This window comes from Ptychodera flava, chromosome 2, assembly GCF_041260155.1.
Source record: "Ptychodera flava strain L36383 chromosome 2, AS_Pfla_20210202, whole genome shotgun sequence".
Classification (NCBI taxonomy): domain Eukaryota; kingdom Metazoa; phylum Hemichordata; class Enteropneusta; family Ptychoderidae; genus Ptychodera; species Ptychodera flava.
In genome coordinates, this window is record NC_091929.1 from 6,480,872 (window position 1) to 6,497,348 (window position 16,477).

The 16,477-nt window shown below is 36.4% G+C and overlaps 1 protein-coding gene across 2 annotated transcripts; it reads right to left on the minus strand.

Annotated features, from left to right (window-relative positions):
- Window positions 1-1,589: 1,589 nt before the first annotated feature.
- LOC139152259 (uncharacterized) lies at window positions 1,590-16,231 on the minus strand. 2 transcript variants are annotated; one of them, XM_070725404.1, is made up of 6 exons: window positions 14,742-16,213; window positions 11,814-12,167; window positions 10,121-10,253; window positions 9,590-9,729; window positions 9,232-9,409; window positions 1,590-7,508 (listed from the first exon to the last, which is right to left on the minus strand). In XM_070725404.1, exons 1-6 carry the CDS (start codon window positions 15,720-15,722, stop codon window positions 7,249-7,251), a joined length of 2,046 nt encoding a protein of 681 aa, XP_070581505.1. In that variant the 5' UTR covers window positions 15,723-16,213; the 3' UTR covers window positions 1,590-7,248. The 2 variants fall into 2 exon arrangements, with proteins under 2 accessions (XP_070581505.1, XP_070581511.1); XM_070725410.1 differs by lacking the exon at window positions 11,814-12,167 and having other exon boundaries at window positions 14,742-16,231.
- Window positions 16,232-16,477: the final 246 nt, after the last annotated feature.

Below are 16,477 nucleotides of genomic sequence, written 5' to 3' on the forward strand. Positions count from 1 at the left end.
GACCTGGGTCAAAGGTCAAAAAGGTCTAAAATGGGGTCCTAAAAACACGAGATTTTAGGTCTAAAATGGGCCTGGGTTTTATACCTGCGGCCGCACACCCTACCACTTCTCTGAACAAGTACTCCCCCCTCCCCCCGAGAGAGGTACAGCAGTTTTAGCTCTGCGTTATATAACGCCGGAAACACACAGCATCGTACGCAGGGCCATCATTCATTGTGCGATGTTTCTGTGTACTGTAAGTTCACAGTGTAATTTGATTTTGGACGAAGACAATCTATGGAACGCCGTTGCTGCCTTCTGTGGTTTATTTACTGTATTTGATGAGATGACATCAATATATGATTTAGTAATGCCTTTATATGATTAGGTCGTGTCAATATATGATTAGGTGACGCCTTTATATTATAAGGTGGAGTTAATATATCATTAGGTGCCCTTAATATATAATTAAGTGACATCAATATATGATTTAGTAATGCCTTTCTATGATTAGGTCGTGTCAATATATGATTAGGTGACGCCTTTATATTATATGGTGGTATCAATATATCATAAGGTGCTGTTATTATATAATTAGGTGACATCAATATATTATTTTGTAATGCCATTATATGATTAGGTCGTATCAATATATAATTAGGTGACGCCTTTATATTATAAGGTGGTCAATATATCATTGGGTGCCATTAATATATAATTGGGTGACATCAATATATCATTTAGTAATGCCTTTATATGATATGGTCGTGTCAATATATAATTAGGTGACGCCTTTATATTATAAGGTGGTATTAATATATCATTAGGTGCCATTAATATATAATTAGGTGACATCAATATATGATTTAGTAATACCTTTATATGATTAGGCCGTGTCAATATATGATTAGGTGACGTCTATATATTATAAGGAGGTGTCAATATATCATAAAGTGCCTTAAATATATAATAAGTTGACATCAATATATGATTTATTAATACCTTTATATGATAAGGTCGTGTCAATATATGATTAGGTGACGTCTATATATTATAAGGAGGTGACAATATATCATAAAGTGCCTTAAGTATATAATACGGTGACATCAATATATGATTTAGTAATGGCTTTATATGATTAGGTCATGTCAATATATGATTAGATGACGCCTTTATATTATGAGATGGTGTCAATATATCATAAGGTGCCCTTAATATATAATAAGGTTACATCAATATATAATTTAGTAATGGCTTTATATGATTAGGTCATGTCAATATATGATTAGATGACGCCTTTATATTATGAGATGTTGTCAATATATCATAAGGTGCCCTGAATATATAATAAGGTGACATCGATATATGATTTAGTAATGCCTTTATATGAGAAGGTCGTGTCAATGTATGATTAGATGATGCCTATAAATTATAAGGTTGTGTCAATATATCATAAGGTACCATTAATATGATAAGGTTGTGTCATTATATGATTCCATGATGCCAATACATGATTAAGTATTGTTAACATATGATTAGGTAACGTCTTCATATAGTAACAAATTATCAATATATGATTAAGTAATGTTGATATATGATTAATTGACGCAATGTATATTATGAGGTGGTGGCAATATATGATTATTGTGATACCAGCTAGGTCATAGTCTTGACCTTTAAACTTAGGGGCATGCTCAATGACTGCTGTCTGCCATATTCCTCACAACTCGAACAAAATGGAGAGTCATTCTATGTCGCTTGTTCTTAAGAGTCTTAATTTGAGTCATTTAGATGATGCCTTTCAAAGAGAGAAAATATCACCAGATATCGTGTGTCTCTTAACAACGCGTGAGCTTGAGACGCTAGGGATGAGCAGTCGACAAGATATGATGGCACTAAGGACGGCATGTACAACATTTGGAGGTCAGCAACCTAATCGAGTCTCTAATGAGGGAGGTGTTCCTCAGTTTCTCATTCCGAAAAGTGTCCTTGAAAATCTTCTGGCAGAAGGATTTACAATCCGTGAAATTTCCAACATATTGTCAGTATCAGAAAGAACTATTTACCGCCGAATGTTGAGGTATGGTTTAAGCAAAATGAATTTTGCAGACATTTCTGATCAAGATTTAGATTTTCATGTGAAGAGAGTTCTTCATGATTTCCCGTACTGTGGAGAATTGATGTTGCGACAGATTCTTTGTGAGAGAGGTGTAAAGATACCGCGTATGCGACTTAGAGACAGTTTACATAGAGTGGATGAAGAAGGTGTGGAAACAAGAAAGACAGGAAGATTGCACAGGAGAATCTACAATGTTATTGGGCCTAATCACCTATGGCACATAGACACCAATCATAAACTCATCCGTTGGAATATTATCATATTCGGTGGAATTGATGGATTTAGTAGGCTTCCAGTAACTTTGGCATGTCTTGATAATAACAAAGCAAATACCTTATTACAGCACTTTGTAAAGGCAGTTGAGAGCTATGGCTTACCAAGTCGTGTTAGGTGCGATATGGGCATGGAGAATGTCATGATAGCAGATTACATGCTGATGGAGAGGGGAACAAACAGGGGAAGTATCATCGTTGGAAAAAGCGTCCATAACCAACGAATAGAGCGACTATGGAGGGACGTCTTTGAGGGGGTATTGAGCTTATACTACCAATTGTTTTATTTCATGGAGGACGTAGGCATACTGGATCCACTAGAAGTACGCCATCTTGTCGCACTACATTTTGTATACCTGCACAAGATAACAGAAAAATTGGAGGAGTGGAGAAATGCATGGTCGTATCATCGAATGAGAACCACAAAATCGTCACCTATCCGGTTATTTGTCGCAGGACAATATCAAAACCCAGTCGGTATTGAATTACACCCAGATGAAATGGAAAATTATGGTGTTACAGGTATCGTTAGTGACAGAGATGATGTTGAAGATACAAGACCAATATTGAATCCCCTCACTTATCAACTATCACAGCAGTGTTCAGAAGAACTGAGAGCACGTTTACCAGCAATGTGGCACTCTGAAAATCATGGCATAGATGTGTACTTAAAGGCAGTAGAGATAATTTCTCGTTATGATGTGGATCAGTAATAAGGGACACAAAGGTCACCCTGTCAATTCTTCTTGTGGCATTTCAACTTTGTTCGATTTGTTGAACACACTGTACATGTTTTAGTAGTTGGTATTTTGCCCTTCAATTATGCTCAAAATTTGTCTGAAACCAATGCAGTGTGAGAAAACTGAATTTAGGTATATGGTTGTTCAGCACAATCACCATTATCAGCTGCACTAAGATGCACAGACAACATAACATGACCAAAATATCCCCAAAGAAAGTTATCAAATGGATTCATGAACTAGCATGCAAAATATTTTCTTTCTCATTATGATACAGCCTAAATAGCTAGCGCTCCATACATATATGTTCAACATCAGCATTCAAACGTTTGCCAAAGGAGCGCATGCATGTATGAAGTGCTAGCTATTTAGCGATGTAACAGAATGAAATTGAACACATGGTTGTGTGCAACACAAACCAATTCCATGATTTCTCTTTATGGATATATGACATTCAACTGGTCCAATACTCATTTTTATTCAAGGTAATACATTACCAGGTCGATGGGACATTTGTGATTTAAAAATTTAAATAGGACCATCCTGAACCACTGATTGTTAGTGGGTGGTAGTAGTGGTGGTATTTTGGTCTGATTATTTTGATTTTTTCCTTTTCCTTATAATTGAAGTAAAAAATATTCGTGTCATTGAATCATACATAGTGAGTTCAAAAGATGTTAAAATTGCCAATGCCACTTTCAGATGAAGTTTACTTTCTGAAGAGGAAGTGCATTCAGAATCTAAAGCCAAATTTCCTCATCCTGGCAATTTGTTCGTCATTGACCTTTTCTCAGTAGTTTTGTTCTGTGTAACTACTACAGTTTCTTATCTAGTCCTTAAAGTGTTACAGGATGTCCAGTATTTAATTAATCAACACAGCTCTGGTTTAAAATGGACTTTGAAATAGACATACAGCATGCGCAATTAGCATGAACGTTCTACTTTTACAGAAAAAATAAAATCACTTGTGCAGCCTGCTAAAACATATACTTTCTGAAAGCTTGACAATAAAACTTCTAAAGACTTTATTTTCAATTTTATTAACACATTTTAATACACACAACAACATTGAGCATATTGTGTTTTGGTTGGAAAGCAGTTGCAACATGGCAACATGGCAACATGGCAGTCAAAAACTTAAAGGCACTTTTTAGCAACATATTCTTTGATTTTGTAACTATTTAAAGTATCCTAGAGGATCAGATACATATTTTCAAGTGCCCTTATAAGTCATGTTTCCTTAAAGTGTATTGCAATGCTACATGACAGCACTTTGAAACTTACGGACCATCTCAGATTGTTGCATAACTTCATTAAACAAAATTCTTTCGTTTACATCAAAAGCGTCTCCCCCTCCCCTAAAAAAATTCAAAAGTGCATAATGTTGATGTCTACCTGAGAGTACAATGTACCATTTGGCTATAACTACTGAAGAATAGGTTTCCCCTGACCAGATTACATTGTCAAGTAATTGATCAAATTTGTGTACTAGGCTAACCGCCATCAGTATCACACAAAGGAGTTGGAAATAGTTACAGGAAAATTTATTCTTACGAGTGTACAGTTCTTGTTAATTTCTGCACACAATACAAATAAAACTTGTAATAAAAAAATAAAAGTTAAAAAGTGAAGTTCACTAATTGAATGGAGGTCACCACCCTCCCCCCCCCCCCATGCCAAAATATTTCCCTTTACGCAACAATCAGAGACAATCCTTCCTGGTAGGAAAACTGGTCTACACATTTAGAAATGTTTTGCTATTTTGAAGACAGGATCACATGGAAGAGAAATTACCACCTGCAATAATGTGGTTCAAATGAGAACTAGATTTTACAGAGTGATTCCGTCTTCAGCAGTATAATGGTATATTTAAGGTCATATGTAATTAGCAGGTGATCACCCTGAGATGTAAGTCTGCTGCTTTGAGACACATATCATTTTACACTATTTGGGTATTGATATGACCTAATATTGACACTGCCAGCCATTTTTTTGTTTTCATTTTCTGAGCAATAACTCAAAAAGTTCCCAGGCAAATTATTCAAAATTGGTACAGGCATATTGGCCTATGTCATACATATGCATGTCGATAATGAAGTGATTTAATTAATATGGTGGCCAGGTGGTGTTATTTTGTTACATTGCATGTTTTCATTTCTGGGCAATAACTTACACAATGTTGCTTAATGTATAGATGAGAAAGGAAATGAGGCCATAGGTGTGCCTACATACTGCTGTATACTACAGTGTACGTAAATGAGAAATAGGAAGCCCCAAACATTGACAAGTTCCCATCAGTTTCCTTTACAATGTTCCTATCTTCCTGGGAAAACAGTGGAGAGATTCAATCAGATCTTTTTGGCCTTTATCTACATACATGTACTGCTTGTACACATGTTGCGTGCCTGTATGTTATCTAAACCTCCCTTGGTGTTTTCTTGGGAAGATTGGAATATTGCAAGGGAAATGGACAGGAACTTATCAACATTTGTGCACCTCTCACATCTGTTGTAAATCGTACATCAAGTAACATTAAACAGCTTGCAGTTCCATGATCACCAAAATGTCCCCTACACAATGTTGAGTTGCTACTTCATGTACTGAAAATGAACTATCTAATGAATCTAAATTGAATTTCAAGCTTTTGCTTTTCAACTATGAAAACTTTGAAACTCCAACACTAAAATAACATTTGAAAATGTTTGTAATACGAATCAAGTAGATCATACTTCTAACAGTTAACGCATTTGGGAGGAAAGAAGCAAGTCAGTTGTATCATAATGTCTTTTTTTAAGTCCAAGAAGTCAGAAATAGTTATCGATGACTCTCCTTAAGTATGACTTTTCATCATACTAGAGGTAAAATACATGTATCTCATAGATTTACTGACAATGTTCACTGAGGAAAAATCCTAAAGTTGTATATATAAAAGAAAATAGAGAGAGAAAAGACAGCAGTGCAGTATTTCACTACAAGGTACAACACCTCTGAAAAAATTTGTGATACCATGATTTCCTTAAATTCCCTATAAAAGAAATATTTCAACCAGGATAGTGTATTGTTGCTCTCTCTTGAGGGAAACGCACTGGTTTATAACCTGCACTCTAGATTTCATACAATTAGCTAGTACTCTATTGTAAAATAAATCCAATTGTTTTACTTCAGTTGCAATAACATTGAGAACGAGAATACTTGAAACAATTTGCAACATACTAATTCCTGCAGAAACTTGAACAGAACACATGATACGTACATTATTAGCATGTCTACAGTAGTTTATAGCGGCATGGCACACTCTATTATGAAAAACCAAAAGTGTGTTGGACATGAGCTATCACTATTTGACATTAAAAAAGCATGAACATTTCAATAAGAAAACTACAGTGACAAATGAACCTTTTTGTTCCACGTTTAACACCCAATTCCCTGTACTCATGTGTGTTTGGGAGGTTTCTGTGGTATGCACTTCAATTCAATTTGAATACTGTTTTTTATTGTCTAGTAATCTCTCTTCAGTTTCCATTTCTGCAAACAAAGTTTATGTTGAGAGAGATCACATGAAGGTTTATGTGGCAATTTCCATGACAAGACTATGGAGGAGCTTTTCTGCCTTTGAAACCTATTTGAAATCATCGTAGTAAAGCATGGTTCAATGGGACTGATTTTTCAGGCTTGTTCTTCCATTGGATCACAGCTTATATCCTATATTGAGTTAGACAAAAGTCACTTTTGCAAATTTTCATCGCACAGTTACTCAAAACTAGTAATGGAAATGGCACTTGTGCATCTAATAGCCACATGACTTGTATCATGAAATCATATTTTTTCTCTGTGACCTTGCAACTATATCCACTACACTCTATTTGCATGAAGTGCACTGTCATTCACATCATTCAACATAAACTCATAAAGAGGCTGCATATAGTAGACATTTGTGTATCGGTCCTGGTCTGAAGGGCACACAGTCAAATATGCCTATAGGAAAACCAAAAGTTGCAATTTCCAATTCTATTTCTAGTAGTGGAACAATGCAAGATAAAAGACACTAAAATTGCTTTTTCTAGCTATGTTGACATAAAACAGATTCAGTGATCAAGGAATGTGCCCTTGAAATTCTGATCACTACCATAAGGTCTACTTAGATATTGCCAAAGAACGCATTTACAAATGCCAAGTCATACAATTCGAATAATTTATCTTGAGAAGGAAGATCACTACTGTTGTTAGGTCTTGGTAAATGCATACTATTGATGCAAGTGTTTGCAGTTGGAATAAAGGATGTCTCTACTTCTATAAAAACTATGGAAGGACGGATTGTAAATCCCAGCACTGGTTCCTCATCAGTTCCTGTGGCAAACTGAAGTATGTGATTGAGAGTCAGAGATCCTCTTCTACCACCTAACAAAAACAAATAACCATCTTGCGTTAAAACTATTTATTGACAAGTCATCATTGATGACACAGTCCCCACTTGTTAATGGGTACTTTGATTACAGGTCCTCAGAGAGGATAGAGTCCTCTTCATTAGGTCTGTGATAAAAATACTTTTAAATAAATTTGCTTGATACATGTGTGAGCTGTAGTTCAGGACATGAAAAAATCGTAATAAAATGGCCACATGGCAGCCTTATTGGATCGTATCACAGAACAAATCTATGTGCATATGTATGACAGACATCCAGCTCTATGGGTTTGCTCAGAATTAGATATATGCATAATTAATAAGGTACAGTGTGAAGCATCATAAGGTCTCCCATCATACCATACCAGGTATATGAAGGGTGTACCACTTGTGGTTACTGAGTTATGGACAAATATGTATATTTGAGGTCAAAGGCCACTGAGGTCACATGACATTATGTCAAAAAAATTGTATTGCTAAGTTATCCCTATATACCAAAAATCAAACCTCTAGCTCTATTGGCTCGCTCAAAATTAGATATGCACATAATTGATGAAGTACAATATGTGGCGTCATAAGCTGTCCCATCATACCATATATGAAGGGTGTAGCACTTGCAGTTACTGAGTTATGGACAATATGCAGTTACTGAGTTATGGACAATATGTATATTTGAGGTCAAAGGTCACCGAGGTCACGTGACATTTTGTCAAAAAAATTGTATTGCTAAGTTATCCCTATATACCAAAAATCAGACCTCTAGCTCTCTTGGCTTGCTCAAAATTAGATATGCGCATAATTGATGAGGTACAATTTGTGGCGTCATAAGCTGTCCCATCATACCATATATGAAGGGTGTAGCACTTGTGGTTACCGAGTTATGGACATATATATATATTTGAGGTCAAAGGTCACCAAGGTCACGTGACATTTTGTCAAAATATCTGAGATATCTGCGTGAACGGATGGACTCATGGATGGACTCATGGACGGACATGACCCAATCTATAAGCCCCCTGGACTTCATCCGTGGGGACTAAAAACTGTGTCACTGCATCCTTTTTGCAATATGAATACGATGAGAAACTAAATTTTTATTTTTCTTGGCCTTATACATGGGAGTCTATGGACTGCCTTATACATGGGAGTCTATGGACTGCCTTATACATGGGAGTCTATGGAGACTGCCTTATACATGGGAGTCTATGGAGGTGAAAACTAAAAAGTCCTCTAACACGGCCAAATTTGATTGCATTGTGAAACAAATCGACGTGCATCTGTATGGGGTAGGGTACTATCCTTGTGCAAAGTTTGAAAGAAATTGACCTGGGCATCTCTGAGATATCTGCGTGAATGGACGGACGGACGCACGCACGCACGCACGCACGCACGCACGGACATGACCAAACCTATAAGTCCACCCGAACGGTGTCCATGGGGACTAAAAAATTAAATGTTGTACGTTGTACCTATTTTGACTTGATGCACTTAAATAGCATGCATGAAATGTTTTTTGTAAACAAGAATTTAATGTCACACAGGCACAGTTCAAATCACCACTGTCCTTTACAACAGCATGTCTTAAATGTGTCAATTTTGAGTGATAGTCCACGTTTCAAAAAGCCTCAGGCTCAGGATAGACAAACAGATTGGCTTGTGTACAAGCCAGTATACAGTCCCCTGGCCAACTTTATGAATACAAAATATTTAATAACTTACTTGCAACTTCTCTCAGGTACTTGAGGAACAAAGAATAGACTTTGTTTTCATACATTCTATTGTTTGAACCCTCAGGACTAAAATCAACACTAAATAGTGAAATAGTCTTCTTAATGGTCAGTGCACTGGACTCATTAGGGCGTAGCAGGTGAACAAATGTTGGGATCTTACAGCAAAGCTAAAGTTATTGAAAAAAAGGAAAAATTAAGATAAAAAGTAAAATTCTTCTGTTTTTTCTTCCAACATTCCAGCTGAAATTTTGAATATCAATTCTGCTTTGAAAAATTAGAACCAGTCATAGAAGCTTGCAATCATTCAAATCAATCTAATCTGTTCACAGGGTATTCATTAAACTTACCAGGCATATTCCTAACTTATTTAAACCATCTTTGAGGTTAGTAATGCAACGGGAAGGTTGAACACTTCCATGGATAAGTTCCTGGAGAGTGTCTTCCCCAAGGAACTCTGGAATCTTTCCATTTTGAATGATACTAAGTCCTGTTGAACAAAATAAACATTTTAGCATTACTCCAATGTCCAGGTGGTGACTTAAGATGTTGCATAAACAAGCAACCTAGCAGTAGAAGTATTATGTTTATCATTGTAGGCTCTCTTGTAATACTTGAATGGTTGTCAAGACAAATGACATGGTCTAAATTGCCTTGAATACACAATGATCCCATCCCTTCTTAATTTCTCACTGTGAGCAATGAAATATTACATCATCACTAGCTACTATATTGTTGCTGCAGTGACTGTTGCTATAATATGGTCCACCCGAACAGTTACTTTCCATACTACAGAAAGCCAAGCATTCTCACGACAAGATCATAGTGTTTGAGTTAATTAGGAGAAAGCATTTGCTGGTACACACAATTTATCAACTTACCCATGATAATACCAATAACTTTGTAATCAGTAGCAAGGTGTTCCTTTAAACCATCATCAAAGTACTTGTCCTTTATCTCTTTGAGAGTCAGGCGGAAGAACTCCTTCCTTGGCCCACCATAATCACGAGCTTGCTGATAATAAAAAGTACAGTGGACTTGTCTGATTACTTCAAAAAGAGTCATTGAAAATGACACAGCTCCCTCCTAATGGCAATTACTTTGATTTACATTAATTTTAACTGAATTGAAATTCAAATCAGGTGTTGCACAAATTATATGTGGAGTACTTGTATATCACTATGTTGTAATTATGTTTTACAATAAATCAATAGATTAATTTATATCTCAGCATCAATTCTGATTAAGTAGCTATTATATAATAGTGATTGACTCAGTTCTGTACCTGTGCTGTTTTATATTTTTATGGTAAGTGTCTTTGCTCTTCTCAATGTGTATCTGACTGGGTGCATTTAAATGATCCTGTTCAACTGCAGGGCTCGAAATTAGCTGCAGTCCCGCATCCACAGACTACCAACTTTTCTCTGGGGCTACCAAAATCCATGCATTGGTAGTCCACACAGACTATCAAAGTCTGGGACCTGAAATTCAGTCAGTACTTGACATGCCATGTCCAGCCTGTCACTTTGGGACCAGCTAAGTGCAGTCAAACCAAACTGGACATAGAAAGACCAGACTAGGACTATGTTATGCAAATTACAAAGAACTTTGCAACAAAGTTTCTATATCTGAACTGCCGTACTTGAATGGCAGGCATAGATAATGCATTTTTGTTGCATTTTGATGATAATATATCAATCACAATTACACAGAAATTATATGCCTTCGCCCTACAGAAAGCCCATGGTCTATTTTTAGCCCTACTACAGTTAGCAGTAAAATTGCAGCTCAAGGGTGAAGTGGTCTGTGAGTTTTGGTTTTTGAAATCTCGTCCACCAGTAGAGCTTCAATGCTGAAGGCCTATAGCATTTAAAATAAGGGCGTCGCACATGGCGCAGCATTTTGATGTGAAACATAAGACATGTCTGAGTGACAGCTTTGGACATGAAAAAATTGTTACGAAATGGCCGCCAGGCAGCCATATTGGATTGTAAGACAAAATATATTGATCTGCATGTGTATGACATAGGTCAATGTCCTTTTAACAACTTTTAATGATATTGGTTGAGACATATCTGAATTACAGCTCCAGATATGAAAAATTGTTACAAAATGGCTGTGGCGGCCATATTGGATTGTATCATGAAACAAACTGAAATTCATAATTATGAAATAGGTCAATATCCTAGTACCAGCTTTGCAAGGCACATTTGCTGTAGCTTTTGGCTATTTTGCAGTATTCTGGTTATACTGTATCAACTGTAGTTTCTCCCTATAATTCTTATAGCATTCTAAAGTGCATTCTGTTTGTCTATTAATGTCAACCTGTGATATTGTTATTGTTGAATGTTGACAAATGAATTTTAGTCCAGACTTGAATTAAACTTTTAATAAGGCTTTGGCTGTGATGAAAAGCTAACTATTCAGTACTTTGTCATGCTTCAATGACTGCATTCAGAAACTGTAGTTGGTGTACAGAACAAAAATAGTGATCACGAAAAACTGGCCTAAAGTTACAGCTTATGGATTTTGAAGGTAAATTATCAATCAGAATGAACTGACTGTTTTACATACCTCCCCATAAAATTCTACCTCCAGAGTAATACGATAATTAGTGATTGCTTGTATCTCATCAAACGCAGTGGCAAGTAAATTGCTTCTATCTATCATTATAAAGTTAGTTTGCCCACTTTCACACTGTTGTGGATCCTCTACTTCCAGTGGTCTTCCCTTCACCATTATCATCTGGTAATATCTCAGCACTTCCACAGGATTGGAAATGTTGTGGGATTGGCAGTACTGTACTGTTTGATCAACAATATCATCTACACTATATTCTGTGTATGCAGTGACGGATTGTCCAATGTCAATCTCTTGTACATGTATGTCATTTCCTGTGTTGTCCCTTGGTTCTTGGAAAGCTGATGCCTATAAATTACAATGTAATGTGCACATAGATTTCTTTTAAATATTTGTATACTATGAGTATTGAGATTATAGAAAGTGCATATCAATTGAAAAACACAGCATTTTTGTGCAACTAAGTCTGAGTGACCTGCAACACATCTAGTGACAACAGAGTATACCAGATGATACCTATGCATTTGTGTGTGTGTGTGTTGTTTTTGTTGATTCTTTTATGTTGTTCATTAATACATGGAATGAAAATGCTTCTGTTTTATTCAATAAAGATGCAAATTGCTTGTCTTGTTTTGAATACAAAGACGGTATATTAATACTGAGCTCTTATAAAGTTATAAAGCACACATATCTACCAATTGTGCTCAGGGCACTATAAATTATTACTGTCACTGGTCCCTGAAACTGAATTAATACCATTAAACTCCTTGGGAGCAAACAACTGATAACATATTAGCAGCCAATCAGTGCAACAGAGGTCATCCTTATGGCAAATCCACTGCTCTAGTCACTGGGCATGATGCCTCCTAAAGATGTTTGCTTGTTTGTTTGAACAAGTGACCTGATGGCCAACATAGCAGAGACATTAAATATGGCTGGTTAGAAATAAGCCCTTATGTTTCATGCATTCAAAGTACCGCCTGGCACGGTCACTCACATTTAATCTAATAGAGTTATGTGGTAAAGTTTCATCAGATAATAGGAGGGATCTTGCTGGTGACACTAGTAATGTTGACACCTTTTTAAATCAATCTGAGGAGTCATTAAAATTGCCCCTTTTTAATAAACATTGCCTGATGTGATACCTTATCCTGTTTATGTTTAGTCAAATGGGCAAACAGGGTTCCCCCTAAGTCAGCAAAATGATTAGCCAACTCATTAGCCAAATAAAAAATCAGTGATAGGAATACTTTTTCATTTCTGGTGGTAAACTTTTACCACAGAAATAACATTAGGTGGCAATTCTTGAAAATCTGGTTGCAATGTGATGTGTAAACTACAGCAGATACTGAATATTTCTTTGACATTCAGTCACTGTTTTTACAGTATGATAGATTCCCATAAACTGAAAGCTTCTCATGTGGCAAATTTATGCAGTCTTTTAGCCATGGCCAAAATGTTTGTGTCACACAAATAAAAAGTTTTCATGCAGAAGAAAGCATTTGGTAGCATAGTGGCATTGTAGATACTATTATTGTCACATTGTGGTGTTTAAGGCCCATGTGTTGTGTCATATTAGTGATCAAGCAGACTTCATAGCATCTTGAGCATAAGTATTTTTCTTGAGACAAAATTTAATAGGGTTGGACCAAACACCAATCCTGTAAAACAAGACACAATTATATATGTTCACTTAATTTCCTACTGTTTGAGAGTAATCATTATTTTAATGATTTTGATAACATTTTAGCCCACAAATATTTTCATTTGATATTTTGACATCACCAAAAGAAGTTGGGTGTTCATTTCTACATCATTAAACTGGTGGAATCTGCAAAAATATTAAAATCATTCAGAATCCCATCATTTCTTGTACAAGTTATAGCAGTATGAAATAGGCCAAAAGGACATTTTAATAGTTCCCTAATTTTGAATTGTTGCTTGATTTTAACATCAAAATTGCGGTTCTCAAACGTGATAATTTGAAAATGGATATACTTACAGTACTGCAAGTACTGTTGACAATTTCCCTTTGCCATGACTCTTATTTGAACTTAAAACTGATTGTCAAGCTGAATGTTTTTTAAATTGGGAGGCATCAGAAGTTACCTGGAGGGTTGTATGTATTGGACAATCCTAGGTGGTTTCCTTTGAACCATAATTGTGTACTTAGAGGTCTTCATGCATTACATCAAAGGATGAGATGATGTGACGTACACTTGACTTTCAGACATCTAAGTTCTCCTTTTTCCTTTATATGACTCTGTTTGTGAATATTTCCTTTAAAGTGATAGATTTTACTACCAAACTGCGAAGTTGCAGAAAACATTTGATACAAGCAAAGAAGGTAAAACTTGACAGACTCAAGGACGAAGTGGACTCAGAGGCAAACCCATGTCAGTGTATTTGTGTATCGAACAACAACAATGTTTGTTGTACTCACCAGGGAATTTGTAAATTTGTAGAATGGAGAGTAAACTGTTTCAATGCATTGCAACTTTGTTGGAAGGAGGGTAAATTGTTTCAACATCTTAAAATTTTATCATTAGTTTGAAATATACTGCGTAATGTTGTGGTTTGTTTTTAACGCAACTTCAAAGATCTGGTGAAAATTAGCAGCAAAATTACCACACGATAGAATGTTTGGTGTCAAATTGATACAATTTTGTGGCAAATCGTGTCATTGCCACCGATTATTTTGAACACTGCATTTGTGTCTGCTGTAGTTTTCTGTTGTGCTGAGGAGGCACTGTCTAAAAAGTCAATTGCTACAATGTAAGCCAAACTGGAATTTTCGTAGCAATTTATAAATTTTCCGAAGCATTTGGCTAATTGGTGATCAGGTAACGGGCGCCCTGGGCAAAACTGACATAGTCCATGCGTGGTCAGCTGGACTTATCTCATGATCAGAGTTGGACTAACCTGAGGTTCGGGAAGGTGGTGTTGACCGTCTCCGTCAGTGAGATCAATAGCTTCATTTCTATCGTTTGGCAGGGTCACAGGCTCAAAACTTGGCCCCGCACTAGTATCTGTTGCTTGAACTGGGCGCGATGATACTGGCTCATACTCGTCATCACTGCTAGTGTCAAATATAGCCGTGCAATCCCATAGATGTGATCTCAATTCGCGGATCTTGAACTCTTTTTTACATCCCATACACTTTTCCTTGGCCTCTGTTACATCGACTGCCGATTCAATTGGCGTTGTAGTTAAGTTTTTCTGTATAGGGCGAATGTATATTTTAGCCTGGCCACATAAATTTTTCCGTAACGCACTCACAGACCACGAACAATCCAGAACCTTTAGTTTCTTCGTGCCGACCTGGCAAGACATCATTTCAAAACCCCCACAACTTTTAAGCTGAGGAAATCCCTCATCTTCGGAAGTTATTTTCTCCAGTACCGTCTCTTCATCATCGTCTGCATTGAATCTGATTTTCTTAATTCCAAGGCCCGCATTGTTGAGAATCACCTTTTCAGGCATGGATGGTGCTCTTTCTGTATTTCGATCAGCTAAACACAAGAATGTTGCAGTCCACGATCGAACTTTCTGTTTGATGTCTCTCCGTGTCCGCCCTCGTCTGACATTGTTTACTGCGGAAATACGACTTGGAGTGAAAAGAAGTGTCCTTTCGCGCGATATATTTCGTCGCAAATTTGACCGTAGGCCTACACTGCTAGAAGCGATTGGATCACTTACATTTGCCTCTTCCGCCGCACTCTCGTCCGGTGCAACTGTGCTCTCACACTTACTCCTGAGTCTCGAACGATCACCAATCGTGCTCACGCCAAGACGCTCCAACTGCCCATCTGATAACGAGATCACTACTTTAGGATCGACTCGTTCGTCTAGGAATTTCTGCAAGAGATTTCCGAGTCCCAGCTCACGTAAAATCCGTTCCATCCTAAGTTGAGATTTGAGTGATGTACCCAGCAAGAACTCGTGCGTCGGGCAAAACGAATGAAAGTTTGCGCCCTCAAAGAAAGTGTCCGAACGCAGCGCCCTCTATACATACATATAATGACTTTAAACAACATAATAAAGACGTTACACATACACATAATGGCGTGCACATATAATATATTGACGCTACTAAATAATACATTGACATTACCTTATAATATAATGACCTTTTCAATTCATATATTGCTGTGATCAAACAATATATAAGCGTTACTTTATCATATACTGTTATTGAATCGTAATATAAAGGCATTGTCTATTCATATACTGTTTTCACGTAAGTATATCTTAAGGGTACTTTATGATATATTGACACCACCTCATAATATATAGACGTCATTTAATCATATATTGGCACGACCTTATCATACAAATGCATTACTAAATCATATATTGATGTCATAAAATTATATATTAAGGGTACTTTATGATATATTGACACCACCATATAATATAAAGGCGTCACCTAATCATATATTGACACGACCTTATCATATAAAGGCATTACTAAATCATATATTGATGTTACAAAATTATATATTAAGGGTACTTTATGATATATTGACACGACCTTATCATATAACGGCATTACTAAATCATATATTGATGTCACAAAATTATATATTAAGGGTACTTTATGATATATTGACACCACCATATAATATAAAGGCGTCACCTAATCATATATTGACACG